Source organism: Symphodus melops (assembly GCF_947650265.1).
Source record: "Symphodus melops genome assembly, chromosome: 1".
Classification (NCBI taxonomy): Eukaryota; Metazoa; Chordata; class Actinopteri; order Labriformes; family Labridae; genus Symphodus; species Symphodus melops.
The window spans coordinates 42,213,849-42,228,026 of record NC_136691.1 but is presented as its reverse complement, the minus strand read 5'-3'; the positions used below and the strand labels follow the sequence as shown (position 1 = coordinate 42,228,026).

The 14,178-nt window shown below is 42.3% G+C and overlaps 1 protein-coding gene and 1 long non-coding RNA gene across 2 annotated transcripts; one reads left to right on the top strand and one right to left on the bottom strand.

Annotated features, from left to right (window-relative positions):
• The first annotated feature begins 3,306 nt into the window (after nucleotides 1-3,306).
• On the top strand, nucleotides 3,307-11,808 carry rgmb (repulsive guidance molecule BMP co-receptor b). Its single transcript, XM_079352256.1, has 3 exons — nucleotides 3,307-3,858; nucleotides 7,600-8,147; nucleotides 9,606-11,808. The coding sequence occupies exons 1-3, from the start codon at nucleotides 3,741-3,743 to the stop codon at nucleotides 10,344-10,346; spliced, it is 1,407 nt and encodes a 468-aa protein (XP_079208382.1). The 5' UTR covers nucleotides 3,307-3,740; the 3' UTR covers nucleotides 10,347-11,808.
• Nucleotides 11,809-12,616: 808 nt separating this feature from the next.
• Nucleotides 12,617-13,879, bottom strand: LOC306829284. The gene is made up of 3 exons (XR_013779848.1): nucleotides 13,757-13,879; nucleotides 12,831-13,142; nucleotides 12,617-12,652 (listed from the first exon to the last, which is right to left on the bottom strand). It is a non-coding gene; the product is annotated as an uncharacterized lncRNA (long non-coding RNA).
• Between the last annotated feature and the right edge of the window lie 299 nt (nucleotides 13,880-14,178).

The following is a 14,178-nucleotide window of genomic DNA, read 5'->3' as shown; positions in this document are numbered from 1 at the left end:
TCAACAATTTGCTGAGAGATATTCATTAATGAATTATAGTGTAGGTGGAGAGAACAATAGAAAGGCACTGCTTGTGTTGAAATATTACAGTGTGCAGAGTCTTTAAGGCCGTAGGCTGTTTACACTGTCTGCTCACCTCGTACCTCCTACAGCTCTGACTGTTGAAATTTACGACTGTCACAGTGTGAACAGTTTGGTGTCTGTTTATGTCTGGACTGTTTTCTACCACACAGACCCTCCCTTTACCTTTACTTTGTTTTTGTTCTTTATCCTTTTCCCCCCAATTAAGTTAGGAGAGATAAACTTTTTTCCGATCTGATGCATAGTGGAGGATTGTTGCACAACTTCTTTCAGCTGCAACATCATTGATTTTAATAAAGTTAAACGTTTGATAAATACTTCCAGAGGGTGTCATTAGAAAGTATAGCAAGAAATCAAGAGTTAGCTGTTAAATGGATAGTGAATCTCTTAGACCAATAAAGAACTTTTCTACATTGAAAATATCAAGCTCATTTGGACTGTAGAAAGAAATCAAAGACTCCATGCAACAGAATGATGTCTGTGAGAAAAAGGAAATCCTCCGATATTAAAAGTTGTCCATTCAAGGGTTGGAAATCAACATGGACCCTCCAGATTGTTGTGTTATTCTCTTTTTTTAAACTGTTTTGTTTGTATTTTGGTGTGGGTGCATGCACATATTCAAACTCATAGCAAACATCATGATTATTGAATAATTGGTCATGCGAGGCATGGGGGTTGGGTGCATGCTAAGCCGGGTGGCAGGCGTAGGCGGATGCCACCCAGAGCTGTGTTGGAGTTTTTCCCAGTGAACGAAAGGGTCACCTCTTTTAGACTTCAGGTTGCGAAGAGGAAGAGCTTTGACTGTTGTATGTGCATGTGCATCAAACAGCAGTTCAGAGTAAACGCCCCTTCTTGGTGTCTCTGGGTGCGGTCCTGGAAGGGGTTCCATCTGGGGAATCTGTAGTTCTACTGGAGGGGGTGTGGTGTCTTGTTGTTGGACTTCTATGCTGGTCATGAATTGGCCCTAAAAAACACCACTTTTGAACATGATGTTCATAAGTGTATACCTGGTACCAGCACAGCCAAGGCCAAACATTGACTTTGTAGTTGTTTTATCTGCAGCCGTGTGTTTTGGACACTCGGTTGAAGAGAGGAGCAGAGCTATCAACTGACCTGGTGGTGAGTTGGATCAGATGGCGGGGATGGCTGCCAGACAGACCTGGCACACCCAAATGTGTAGTGTGGGTGAACTGGTAAAGTTTGCCAGAGGCCCCTGTCTGTCGGGTCTTCAATTCCCACCTCCAGAAGAACTTCTCTTTCATCCCTGGGGAGGTTGTGGACATGGAGTCCGAGTGGTCCGAAAAAAGCCGTCAGGCTGAGGAAGGAGGTCTTTCGGGCTTGGTTAGCCCAGGGGTCTATGGAAGCAGCTGTCAGGTATTGGGTGGAGGGCTATGGGTTCAGTGGTTGCAGAAGCAAAAACACGGGTGTGGATTTCGGTAGGCTTTAGAAAAGGACTTTTGGTTTTTCGTCAACCGACAGCGCAGAAAAGGACTGCTGACCTGAACTGGGGACATCATCTGCATTGTTTTTTGCAGATGATGTGGTTTGATTGGCTTCTTCATGCTGGGACCTCCAGCAGGCATTGAGCTGTGAGATTGACAGATGGATTGGCTCAGCGTCAGCAGTAATGCAGGTGTTGTGCTGGACCATTGAGCCTAAAGGCAAAGCTCTCAATGTACCGATTGATCTTTGTTCCAACCCTCACCTATGGTCATGAGCTTTGGGTAGAGAAGATACCGCAGATACAAGGGGCCGAAATTAGTTTCCTCCAGGGGATGGCTGGGCTCAGCCTTAGAGATAGGGTGAGGAGCTCAGACATTTGTAGGAGCTCAGAGTAGAGCTGCTACTCCTTGCCCTCGAAAGGAGCCAGCCAATGTGTTTTGGGCATCCGAGTAGGAAGTCTCCTGGTCAAGTCTGGGTTGACTTATTGCGCCTGCTGCCACTGCAACCTTTAGATAAGCTGAAGAAAATGGATGGATGAACATTTTATTTATCAGACCTCCGAGGCATTTGGTTTGGAGAAGCAGAAGAAATAAAAAAAAACAATGACACAAAAACATTATCCCTTTTCTGTAAATAATCTGCCAATAGAAATCAGCAGCACAACATCGGAAACCCTGTGAAAGCCAATTTCCGCAATTGTGAACAGAACCAAAAAAATGAACAATCTGAACAATAGCCTACTGTCCTAAATTGTTTTGTTCTTCTTTTAAGACTAACAGAAAATACATTATTTCTAGGTGAATTATTTAACACATAAAATCCCTTTGTTTTTGTGAGCGTCACACAGTTGGCATAAATCTGGTTTACTGATACAGTAGGCTATTTTATCAGATGACTGCTGATAAAATCGCACTCATAAATGAATACACAATACTCACATCTGTTTAGCTTGGTTTTGAGAGCACAACAATATCTCTCCTATTCGCTTGCTCTACATCAGTGCTACAAAACCATGCGTGTCTACCTCTTTTTGATAGCAATGACAGAAAGCTCGCTATAGTGTACAGAACTTTGGGATGCAAGTTTAAGTCAAAATATTGAGAAACTTTCTCATTATATTGTAATACTAAGTCATTATTTTGTGACACTAACTCATTATAACTTGCAAGATCTTTTTTCCCACAACAGTGATTCCATAGAAAGCCATTATTCCCTTTTGCATAGAGATTTAATGGCAATCTCACTAAGGTTTTTTTTAGTTTTTTTTTTTACTTCTACTGCCTAGAGCAGGGGTGTCCAAAGTGCGGCCCGGGGGCCATTTGTGGCCCTTGAGTGGATTTTTTGTGGCCCTTGACTTCAAATCGAAGAATCAGAAGATTTTGGCCCCAGGCCTCATCAGATGGCATATTTCGTTCTTTTTTTCCTTTTTCATGTTAGCGAGGGAGACCTATAAAAGCCTGACTATTCTTTCCAAAAAGAACAACAGTTTCCCACTGCAATTAGTTATTGTGTATTTACATTATTTTTTGAAGAGGTCAAAATACAAAAAGTTCCTTCCAATATTTAAAACAAAAAACAAAAAAAACCCTGTGGCCCGTGAGCGATTCTAACGCGACAATTTTGGCCCGCAAGAGAAAAACTTTGGACACCACTGGCCTGGAGCTTCATCATGCCTACTTGTTAGACCCTCACTCTTTTTCTCTCCTTTTGAGTGTGTGGTGTGGGGGGATAGGCGGGTTTTCCGCCAACAGTGCTAGGTTGATTCTCCATTGATTTGCCGGAGGAGGAGGAGAAAGTGAAAGGGGAGGAGTGGAGGAGAAATCCCGGCCTGCTGAGGAAGAGAGAGATGAGATTGTGCGTGTTTGGGACGAGAAAGCAAAGCACGGAGTGATCCCAACCGAGGCAAAAAGTCCACCCGGCGAGGTCGCGCACTTCTATCACTTGCTGGCGTGGATCTGGACCTACGTTCAAGTTAAAGTGTTGTCGGAGGGACTTCTGCGTCTACTTAGTTTTTCCTCTCTTTGCCTTTCCTCCCCCTCCGCCCTGCATTCCGCGAAGCAGCTGTGTTTTAATGCCCCTGCGCACCCGAGGAGGAGAGGAAGGAGAGAAGAGCGAGGAAGAAGAAGAAGAAGAAGAAGTGAGAAGGCCTGGACACCACCCTTCCTCACCCCTCGGAGATCTGTGCTCTCTCCCCTCCTGGCCCTGCATGGACGGGGATGGGGAGAGCCGGATGCTGTTGCCGCGGGGCTGAGCGCCTCGCCTCCCCGTCTCTGCTGCGCCGTTTCCGGCCACTGCTGCTGCTGATCATCGCTCTCTGCTGCGGAGCTCACTTAGGTAACCAACTACACCGCACCACTGCAACCACTAGTGTCATTATAAACTAATGGGCAATTTTACGCATTAGGTTTTACAAATACGCATTGTTACAACAACTACATCAACAACAACATTCCCCCTCAGTCTTTTGCATTTCTCGTCATCAGAGCTACTTTATTAGTTACAAAGTGTTAGTAATCATTGTGTTGGGCCAAGAACTGCCTGACAATGGCTCTCTCTTCAGCGGCAGTGCAGCAGTCTGTGGACGGATCGAGTTTCTCCTCCTCTCTCCTGGGCCGTCATTCTCCTGTCTGCCCCTTAATGGCTCATGGAGGAGGGGAAGAGTGGGGACTACCTCTCCTTATGAGCAAATATACAGCTTCGACCAGAATACTAAAACAAAAATAACATAATACATCCCATGTGGGGAAAAAAAACGCTTCAAAGTTTTGTTCAGCTCTGTATTGTATTTTAAATCCGACACCTGATTTTGAATGCACTTTGTCCACAGTTGTGTGATGAAACACAAAATCCACCATCAAAAATGATTTTTAAAGCTTGAAAATGTAGAATCTTTTTTAAAAAAGCACTAAGATAGCATTACTAAACAGCAGTATCCTGTTTTTGTGATTGTTAATGTTATAATAACGGCAAGATTAAAGACAAATGCTGGACAGAAAAACAAATAATGTCAGTAGAAACGTGTTTATCAAAGGTAATTAGAGTCTTTGTTAGGAATATCAACACTGACATATTCTTATAACTAATTTTCTTGCCTTGAACTGTGATTCACAGAGTTACATGTTAGTTTCAAATGAATTTCCTAATGTTTGTTAAAGACACACAATGCATTTTTCATTCAAAAGCTGCATAATGACCTCTTTCCAGAAGCCAGCTCTGTGTGTTGCTGTGTGCAGGGGGTCGGCTGTTGTGGCGGCTGTCTGATGAGCAGTCACACCTCCAGTAATTAGTTTAACACAGCTCAGGCAGCAGGACAAAATAGCCCCTGCTCTCTTGTGGGAACAGACAGACCCACTTCACATTAAAGACCCTTTTGGCACCTTTTGCTCCAAGTGCGTCATGTGGAAAGAATGTGTGTGATTTTTCAGTGTTTGACCAAACAGAATGTTTTTATCTGTTTTAACTTGTACATTTAAAGGTATTTTCCATTGTCGTTCCATGTGTCTGTTTGGACCAGGAGTCTGGAATGTCGATTATTGTTCACTCTTAGTGTCGAGTGCATGTTGTACTGGCTCCTGTGAAGCTTTGTGTCTCTGAGCTTGCAGGTGCTGTTTGTCTGATTTAAGCTCAGTGTGCTAGAGTGCACACAACAAGGTGATCAATAAGCACTTCACAGAGTTATTCCCTCAGTTTGAGAGATGATCCCAGTAGATCCTCTCTTGATCTCTAGATATCAGAGAAGTCTGAGGCTTGTCGAGTAGGGAGACAAAGAATCGAAGCCGTCGACCCAAGAGATCCAGCTGGAGGATCTTTTGACCTCTGTCTGATGGGAATGAGAGAGCCTCGGGATGTGATGGAGAGAGGTGACTGGGGAATCAGACTGAGAGGGCTGCAGGTTTAAAACACATCAGAGCCCTGCTGTATTAGTGCTGATGGGAGGAAATGTTTTTGCTCAGGAAAAATAGCAATCTGTAAGAGAAAAGATGAGACATGTGAGGTGAATAAAACAGCTGAGAGAATGGAGTTGAGTGAGTAATATTTTTTCATATTTATAGGACGTTTTCCTATTGGTGTCTGTATTAAAAAACATACTCCTGTGGATTAAACCAGAGTCTAGATGTGTTACCTGGCCCTTGTGTGTAATTTCCTCACATGAGCAGTTCTTTATTTTCTTCTTAAGTCTATTTTCTTCTAAATTCAGTATTCATCAGCAGAACTCAAGTTACCACAAATTGCTTATTTGTATTCTTTTGATTATATTTTCTTTTAAAAGTACAGCTGTGCATGAATAGAAAGAAAGCTTATGGAGGACTTCACAAAGGACGGATGATGGAAAGCCTTGAAGACCAAAATTGTGCTTTGAAATCTACTTGTGCTTAAAGGATGGCATTCTTAACTTTGTAGATGTTATGATACTTTAGCAGATATGTTGTATTATAAGCCACCAAGTTTAATCCAGGTCCATCAGTTTCAGAGTGAACTCCCTTCTTGCTACGTCATCTGTCTCTGAATAAGGGCTTTTGTATGTTTTTCGTGCTGCTCATGATTCTGATACCCTCGAAGAGAATAAACTCGCTCTGATTAGATTGCGAGCGGTATTTGGGTTCTGCAGCTCAGATGGAGGGAGAGAAGGAGGCTGTTGGAGCGCAAGTCAAAGACACAATGTGTCCTCAGTACTCAGACTGTCTGTACAGTGGTCGCTGGCATGGCAGGCCGTCTGTGTACGTGTGTGTATATGTCTTGTGTGGGTTGGTGTCAGTATTTAACAGGCAGGAGAGACATTCTGAAGCGTTGTGTGAGTGGGGGTCTGTACCTGCACCCCTGTTCTCTAAAACTCAGAACACTACTGCCCCCAAATGGTGGCATTCGACTCATTCATGCCCCCAAAATCAAATACATGTACAAAGAAGTGTGCTGTGTGCGTTTCAGTGGAAACTTGTGGTTGTTAAGTGATGGTGTGACATTAAAAGAATCTGTTGATTTCAGTAAAAAACACATTTTCTCTGGTTTTGCTTCTGATCATCCCACCATCTGAAGATCATGAACTGTTTGTGCCTTTTAATGGAAGCACGACTCACATTCTTTCTAAGGAGGCTGTGTGTGTGTGTGTGTGTGTGTGTGTGTGTGTGTGTGTGTGTGTGTGTGTGTGTGTGTGTGTGTGTGTATGCTTGCGTGCATGTGCATGTGCGTGCAGCTGCCCATACACTGCAGAGCCTCTCTCCAGCCTAATCTAATAGGAGCATGCTGTGACTGATGCATTAGGTCTGGTCTCTAATCTCTCGCTCTGACTCCCTCTCCCTCTCTCTCTGATGATCTATGATATAAAAGGCTGGTTTGACCCTTGTTGAATTCAGAAATCTGGCATTGGATAAAAGCATTTTCAGATAAAGCATTTTTTTGTCAACGTATCTGTTTAAATGGTAGGAAAGGAAGCATTCCTGTGGTGTCCATCTGTAAACAAATGAAAATATAGCTCAAAGTTATTTTTGCTTAATGCACTTCCACGATTGTGGGTTTATCGTTTGTGTGTGTGGGTGTTTAAGCTTCACGATATCACATAATAATGCCTGCAAAGATAGCCAATGAATCTCACTGAAAGTGAACAAGTCAGGTGGTCTGTTACTATGCACAGCACACCTTGTGTTGTCTTACTCTCTCTGTGTACTGTGTTATGTGTTCCCTGACTATGCAAGCAGTATTATCTCTCTGCTGGTGGAAAACAATGTCTTTATCTTCTCCCTCTGGCTGCTCTTTGGTTTATTACACTTCAGCTTTATTACACTCACAGAGCAGCCGGCTGATTGATCAAGACTTTCATCCTGCAGCCAGTTCTTTTTTGAATTTTATTAGGTTTAATGTAACAGGCCTGTTGCTTTGTGTGTTTAGGTTCAAAGTCGTCTGCAAGCAGTTATCTTTTCTTTCTTTTTTTTATGCACAGAAACCTTCCATTCTCTGTGAATTCCAGCTGGTAATGCATCAAATGCTCATAGTAGCAGATGTTTTGGCTGATTATCTCTCACTGTATTAACATTATGTTTCAAACATTGTTCTGCGTCTCTCTCTCTCTCTCCTTCTCAGGTCAGTGCCAGGTTGTCACCTCTCAGTGTCGTATCCAGAAGTGCACCACTGACTTCGTCTCTCTCACATCACACTTGACCCCAGCTGTTGATGGCTTCCACGCAGAGTTCTGCAAGGCTCTACGTGCATACTCGGCCTGCACCCAGAGGACTGCCAAGTCCTGCCGGGGGAACCTGGTCTTCCACTCAGCCGTGTTGGGCATTTCAGACCTCATGAGCCAGAGGAACTGTTCCAGAGACGGACCGACGTCCTCCACGCACCCTGAGGTGCTGCACGAGCCCTGCAACTACCACAGCCGTACCCAGCACGCACACGCACACTCTCATGGACATACACACACCCATGCTCACAGCCACACTCATAGCCACTCTCGGGCTGGGTACCTGTTCTGTGGGCTGTTTGGGGACCCCCACCTAAGGACATTTAAGGACAGCTTCCAGACCTGTAAGGTGGAGGGGGCGTGGCCTCTTATTGACAATGACTATCTGTCGGTGCAGGTCACTAATGTCCCTGTGGTGCCTGGCTCCAGTGCCACAGCAACAAATAAGGTGAGATGAGAACAACAAGGCTTGTGGGGTTTTTAGGGCTGGAGGAGGTTAAATGAGAGTAGTTAATGATTATTAATACAGTTCCTGTTAGATTTAGAAATCTGATCAATTTGTGTCTGGAAAACTTTTTCTTCTGACAGTTTTATCTCAGTTTTTTTTGTCAGTCAGACTTATTGGTGTGAGTGGTTGTGTATCATTATTGTGTAACTGCAGCTGTGTTGGAAACCTAACTGGGTTAATGGTTTCATGCAGCCTGACCTCTAATAACATGGAATGATATGTGTGAAAGGACCCACTGTTTACTTGTGTCTTTCTGCAAGTCCTTGTAAGTGTGTAGGTCTCTTAAGTCTTTGTATGTGTGTAGGTATCCTAGCTTACCTTTGACATATTTCACACTGCGATGTGTTAAAGAACTATATGCTTGTTTGACAAAAAATACATGCCCAAACATCACCAAATGGGTTACAAGCCACACAAGGTGATCTTTGTGGTGTTAAAAAAGCTTTGTTGATGTTTCCCTCGATGATCTAGCCTCTCTTGCTCAGTCAATAGCTTTAATTATTAAAACACATACACACCCTTGCAGACACTCATTCATGCACACACTTGCACAAACACACACACACATTAAGCAAATAGTGCGTTTGCTAAACTGTGGAGCTGAAGCTTTGACCTTGTGTCAGAGGTGGGGCAAGTTATTAGTCATGAATGTTAGGGACACACACACACACACACTCACAAACACACACACACACACACACACACACACACACACAAACACACTCAAGCCCTCCAGGTCTAATGGCTTGCCAGGCCTCATTCCTCACGTCTGTCATGTGAACAAAGCAGCAATTCAGCGGAACTATAATATTCACACCACACCCTGCATCCAGCACTGCCTCCACTCACCACTGGAGCCCAGTGTGTGTCTTTGTGAAATCAAAACTTGGTAAAAAAGTAATTAGGTAATTTTTCAAATACAGTATAATGACAATCAATTACCTGCGTAATATTTGAATGTTATTTTTGTTTGTGAATATGTTTGTGGATGTGTATGACTGAGAGAGAAATTGTACGATCTATGGCTACAGTACTAACATGGATCCTAACATGGATTATTAAGTATTCTGGGTTTACTGTTCTTGATTAATTTCTAAGATCTGGACATATAAATAGCAAAAAGAGAGGCTCAACTTTCAACTAAAATATGCTAATTAATTCACTTTCAACTTAAACTGGATGCAATTGTATTGTAGTGACATACATACGAAGCTATAAAAAGTTAGAGATCAATTTTTATTCAAATAGACTAATGATTTTCAAACACTGATTCAGTTGTTTGTATAATTGAATCAGTTCTTGCATTTTCGTTTGATTCGTTTGTCATTCACAAAACACAGTTTTGAATTGATAAAGTTACTGGAGTCAACCTAATGCTCGATTTCTCCCTGTCTGTAGGTCACTATCATTTTTAAACCGTATGAGGGGTGCACAGAGCAGAGGGTGTACCAGGCCGTTACAGACGGCCTCCCTGCTGCCTTTGATGATGGGACAATCAGTAGTGGAGACCCCATTCACTCTTCTGCAGGTGCAGACGGTTCAACTGGAAAAGTCCGGGCTCTGTGGATATCTGAGCGCAGCCCGGGGCACCATGTGGAGCTGCACGCCGGATACATCGGTGTCACAGTGATTGTTCGCCAGCTGGGCCGCTACCTGACCCTCGCAGTGCGGATTCCGGAGGAGTTGGCTCAAGCCTACGATGCCACCCAGGACCTTCAGCTGTGTCTGAACGGCTGCCCCAGCGGAGAGCGAATTGATCAGGCGGGGCACCTTCCCCTGCCTCTCTCCCCTCCTGCACTGGGCCTGCAGCTTCAGCAACTGCATAGGCCAGAATACGCCTCACAGACACAAGCCTCCCCCTACGGTGCCATGCAGGTCTTCGGGGTAGAGGGGGCAAAGGAGCGATGCAGGGAACAGCTGGAGGTGCAGGACATTTACTATCACTCCTGTGTGTTTGACCTCCTAACCACTGGGGATGCTAACTTCACTGTGGCCGCGTACAGTGCCCAGAAAGACATGGAGAGTCTCCACCCTCACCAGGATAGATGGAGGATCTACCCTCGCAGCTCTGCTTTGTCCACCTTGTACTGTTATTCTCCAGCTGCCCTTCTGTGTGCTCTGATCTTAGCACTGATGTAAGATAGGGAGCACAACTCTTTGTGTGTGCCTGCATAAGTGGGGGCGCACTAGAAAGAGAGTTTTTTTTAAGAGCACTGTTACTGATCACTCACTTGTCTCACATAGAGCGGAAGTAGCAGGCTGGACACTTAGCGTGAACCCGACTTTTGTAGAAGAACTGCATCTTACCCTTAGAATCAGTCGTCTGGTGAATAACACTGGACATTTAATAAAGGATTTTTTAAATAATCTGTCATCATCTCTGGAAATGACACTTGACAGAGTCACATATGTACCTGAGTGGGTGAAGAGAGTGAGGATATACTCTCTAAACTGTAAATAGCTAGTCTTCAGTGCACAGTGTAATGCTGTAGGGTTTTATTTGTGTCATTTGATGTGATCTTTCTTTTTTTACCTCAGACAGAGGATGATTTAACAGAAGCACTTTATTTAATTTCTTTTTTTTTTTTTTACCAATCTACATCAGTGTTTCTTCATCACTTCTCACTGAAGGTTCACTTCAGAACCATGAATAATTTGAACTTTGAACTAAAAGTCTGTTGAATCCAAGGAGCTGCAATCTTTGTTCAAATGCATCATTCTTCCAGTAGCTGATTTGACTCAGCGTCTCCTGTAACATCAGACAATGTGAGTTATTATCTTTTGAATGTATTATGAGTTTTTTTTTTTAAAGCAAATGCCATCAGTACTATATGTTGCTCTTTGAATTTGTCGGTTGTTTATTTTCTCCCAGTCCTGATTTCAAATATATGTGAACGAGTGTGTGCACGTGTGTGTGGCTGTGTTAGTGTTTTTTCATTCCCCTGAGAATCATGTTGCAGGTGTTCCCACCTTTTTTGCCAAGAGCCTGTGACAAACAGCCACAGTTTTTTATTTTTTATTTTGAACCAAAGAAAGTTAATTTATAGTTTAATGTACAAAAACAATCAGAACTCACTGTTTAAACCAGCACGTCTCCTCCTCACTCTCTCTGTGTTTAAATGTTTCTACTGTAGACAGTTTTACTCCTGATTCCAGGATTGAAGAGCTGCTCCTAACTGGGATGCATTGAAGATACAAAACACTGCAAACCAGCTGTGTGTTGTGGAAGATGTATACCATTGAATATCTAATAGACTTTTCAGACTATGAGCCTTACAACATGTAACATTCTGTAGTATTATGCCCATTTGGTTGGATGTATGAGTTGGTTTTCAGTTGTGGGCATCTTGTGCGTGTCACTTTGATGAGTGGCTGATCAATGTTAAAATACTTAACTTATTTATGAACGTAGAGTCCTGTAGAGGAAGTGAAGCTCCATATTCTTGCTGTTGGATAATAATTTAAATAATGTCAGATGTGATTGTACTGCCACTTAGTGGTGCTTTGTTGCTATGTCTGTGTTACTCAAGGTGCTCAAAAAACAGTGTGCAAGCGTTTTATTTAAAAAAACAACAATAAATCCAAAATGGTTCAAGCGTCATTTTTGTTGATTCATGTCACATTCAGGCTAATTGTCCTTTTTGTTAACTATCATCAAGACTTATGTCCTCCCAACAATCTCCTTTGTAATCCAAGTAAGTTGAAAAAAGTAAGAAAGAGTTTCTCTCAAACATATGCTTAGCAAAATGTGTGCTAACCCACCTGTCTGAGGTTAAGTTTGGATCAGATACCAGGTCTGGCCTCACAAACATAATCTGTCGTCAACTGTCACAGGCTGCAAACACCTGGCTGTCAACAAGAAAAGGCGCGCTGAAGACTCAGAGCACTGAGACCTGCTGCTCAGTGGTCCTGATAACTTAGCATTGATACCACAAGATTCAAACAGTGTACAAACATTCTATTAAGGTCAAGTTCAAGAGTGGACTGTGCCCAACTCATGCAGAAATCCTCTTCAGACAATAAAGAGTTTTCCTCTTGGTTTGTTTCCTTTCAAGGTCACATGGTTCATCTGTAGGCTTCCTTTTCCAATCATCTGAAAGTTCAAATTCATGGTTAAGATCTTTGAGACACTTACACATTGCTTAAAAAAAGAGACATTCCACACACTAGGAGGATGAGTCATAATAAAGTCAACAGATTTATCTCTTACCACCTAATAACAGCGTATGTGGTCAGCAAAGTGTTAAAGATGATTATTTTCAAGAGAAGTAGCCTCAGTATCAGGACAACCACTGTGTTAGTCCAAACAACCACATCTGGAAATCAAACCACACAGACCAACACATGAGACTACATTTGCAATTAAAGTCCCTGGGATAGAAAAAAAACAAAACTTTCATATTTACCTCCCGTCTCTTCCTCTTCATGGCACTTGTCTTGATGACCTGATTTGATAAAAATGTGTTAATTAGACAATATGATGCTTTTTTTTTTTTTAAACTCTATTTATCCCTATGGGGCAATTGGTGCACCAAGCGGTCGACCACCCGTTTATATTGTTTATATTAAAGATTATTAAGAACACACTTTGGTGTCCTCACACCTTATCGTCTATAGTCCTACCTACTGAGGATGTATGATGTCTCCTCCTCACTCTGGGCCTTCGTCGATGAGTCACAGAGCAGCTGTACGATGGCCAGTCTCTGGTGGCCACAGTGATGGTTGCCACAGCACTGTGGCTGCGATGCTTACTGTTTACAGAGAGTCTGAACAGCGAGCTGGACATGTGACTTTCTGATGGTGACCTCCAGTTTACCTCTAGGTGCCCTGTCTTGAAGTCAGAGACCATACAGACCAGCATTGTCCAGCCGAATCTTTCACCTGACAGGTGGACTGGAGGAGCAAGAGAAGCCAGCATGTCTCCCTCTACTCCTCCTGAGGGAAGATGGAGGATCAGGTGAGAAAGGATTACAAAAACAAACGTTTTATTTAGGCTGAGATTAGAGCATTACATTAAACTATAAATGGGAATGAATTAAAAACAGGTCTGTGATATGTGATGAAGCAATGGTTTAAAATGAGATGTTTTTAGGTTTGTTAAGAAAATAATTTATAATATCAATGTTAAAGTCAATACACAATAATAAAAAGAGTGTCAAATGTAATCTTTAATCAAAAATACATAAATATAATTGACTAAATTTAACTAATAAAATGTAAATGATTTCAGTTTGAGCTTTAATTTCTGTTTGTTGATTTGAAAGCAAGAAAAAGTTGTATACTCCTCTTTATATTTTCTTAAGACTAGTCTCTGTATTTGTAAAACATAAATTAAGAAAAGATTTAAAACCCTCGAGACAATTTTATGATTTTATAAAATAAATGTTTTTCCCTTACTTTATGTTCAACATGTTTGACGTGTTTTTAACAAAGTTAAAAAGTTTATTATTTAGGCACTCGTGATTTCACTAAAAAAGCAATAAGCTATCATTTTGCATATTTAAACAAATAACACAACATGATTGTTATGATAAATTAAAATGACTTACCTGTCCATAAATAGATAATAGGAAGGTAAAATAGTCCGCTGTGAGGCTCAGTCATGTCTAAATTGTTTATAGTTGCTTCACTGTTTATGACTCTGTGTCTGTGTGTATATGTGTGTGTTGTTGTGTGCGTGTGATTGAGTACCTTGTGTATGAGTATGTTAGAAATGGGGGCACGCAGTTTGGCTTTGCCAGGAGCATTGCATTGTGGGGAACTGAAATGCCTCTTTGTTGTGACCTTATACTGACAATGGATACCCCTCCACACACACTCACACACACACAAATACACACACGCACACACCTACACAAACACAGACATGCACACACAGACAGAGGGAGGACAAGAATGAACAGCAAAGTAACAGTAAGTAGACTGTAGAAATCCAGTGGAGTCTTCAAAACTACACACCTGGAAAACTGTT

What these genes read in the sequence shown, in the direction of transcription:
- rgmb (XM_079352256.1), top strand. Translation starts at nt 3,741, where the DNA reads ATGGGGAGAGCCGGATGCTGTTGCCGCGGGGCTGAGCGCCTCGCCTCC. An exon ending in CTGCTGCGGAGCTCACTTAG is followed by an intron (nt 3,859 to 7,599) that starts GTAACCAACTAC and finishes TCTCCTTCTCAG; the next exon opens with GTCAGTGCCAGGTTGTCACC. An exon ending in GTGCCACAGCAACAAATAAG is followed by an intron (nt 8,148 to 9,605) that starts GTGAGATGAGAA and finishes CCCTGTCTGTAG; the next exon opens with GTCACTATCATTTTTAAACC.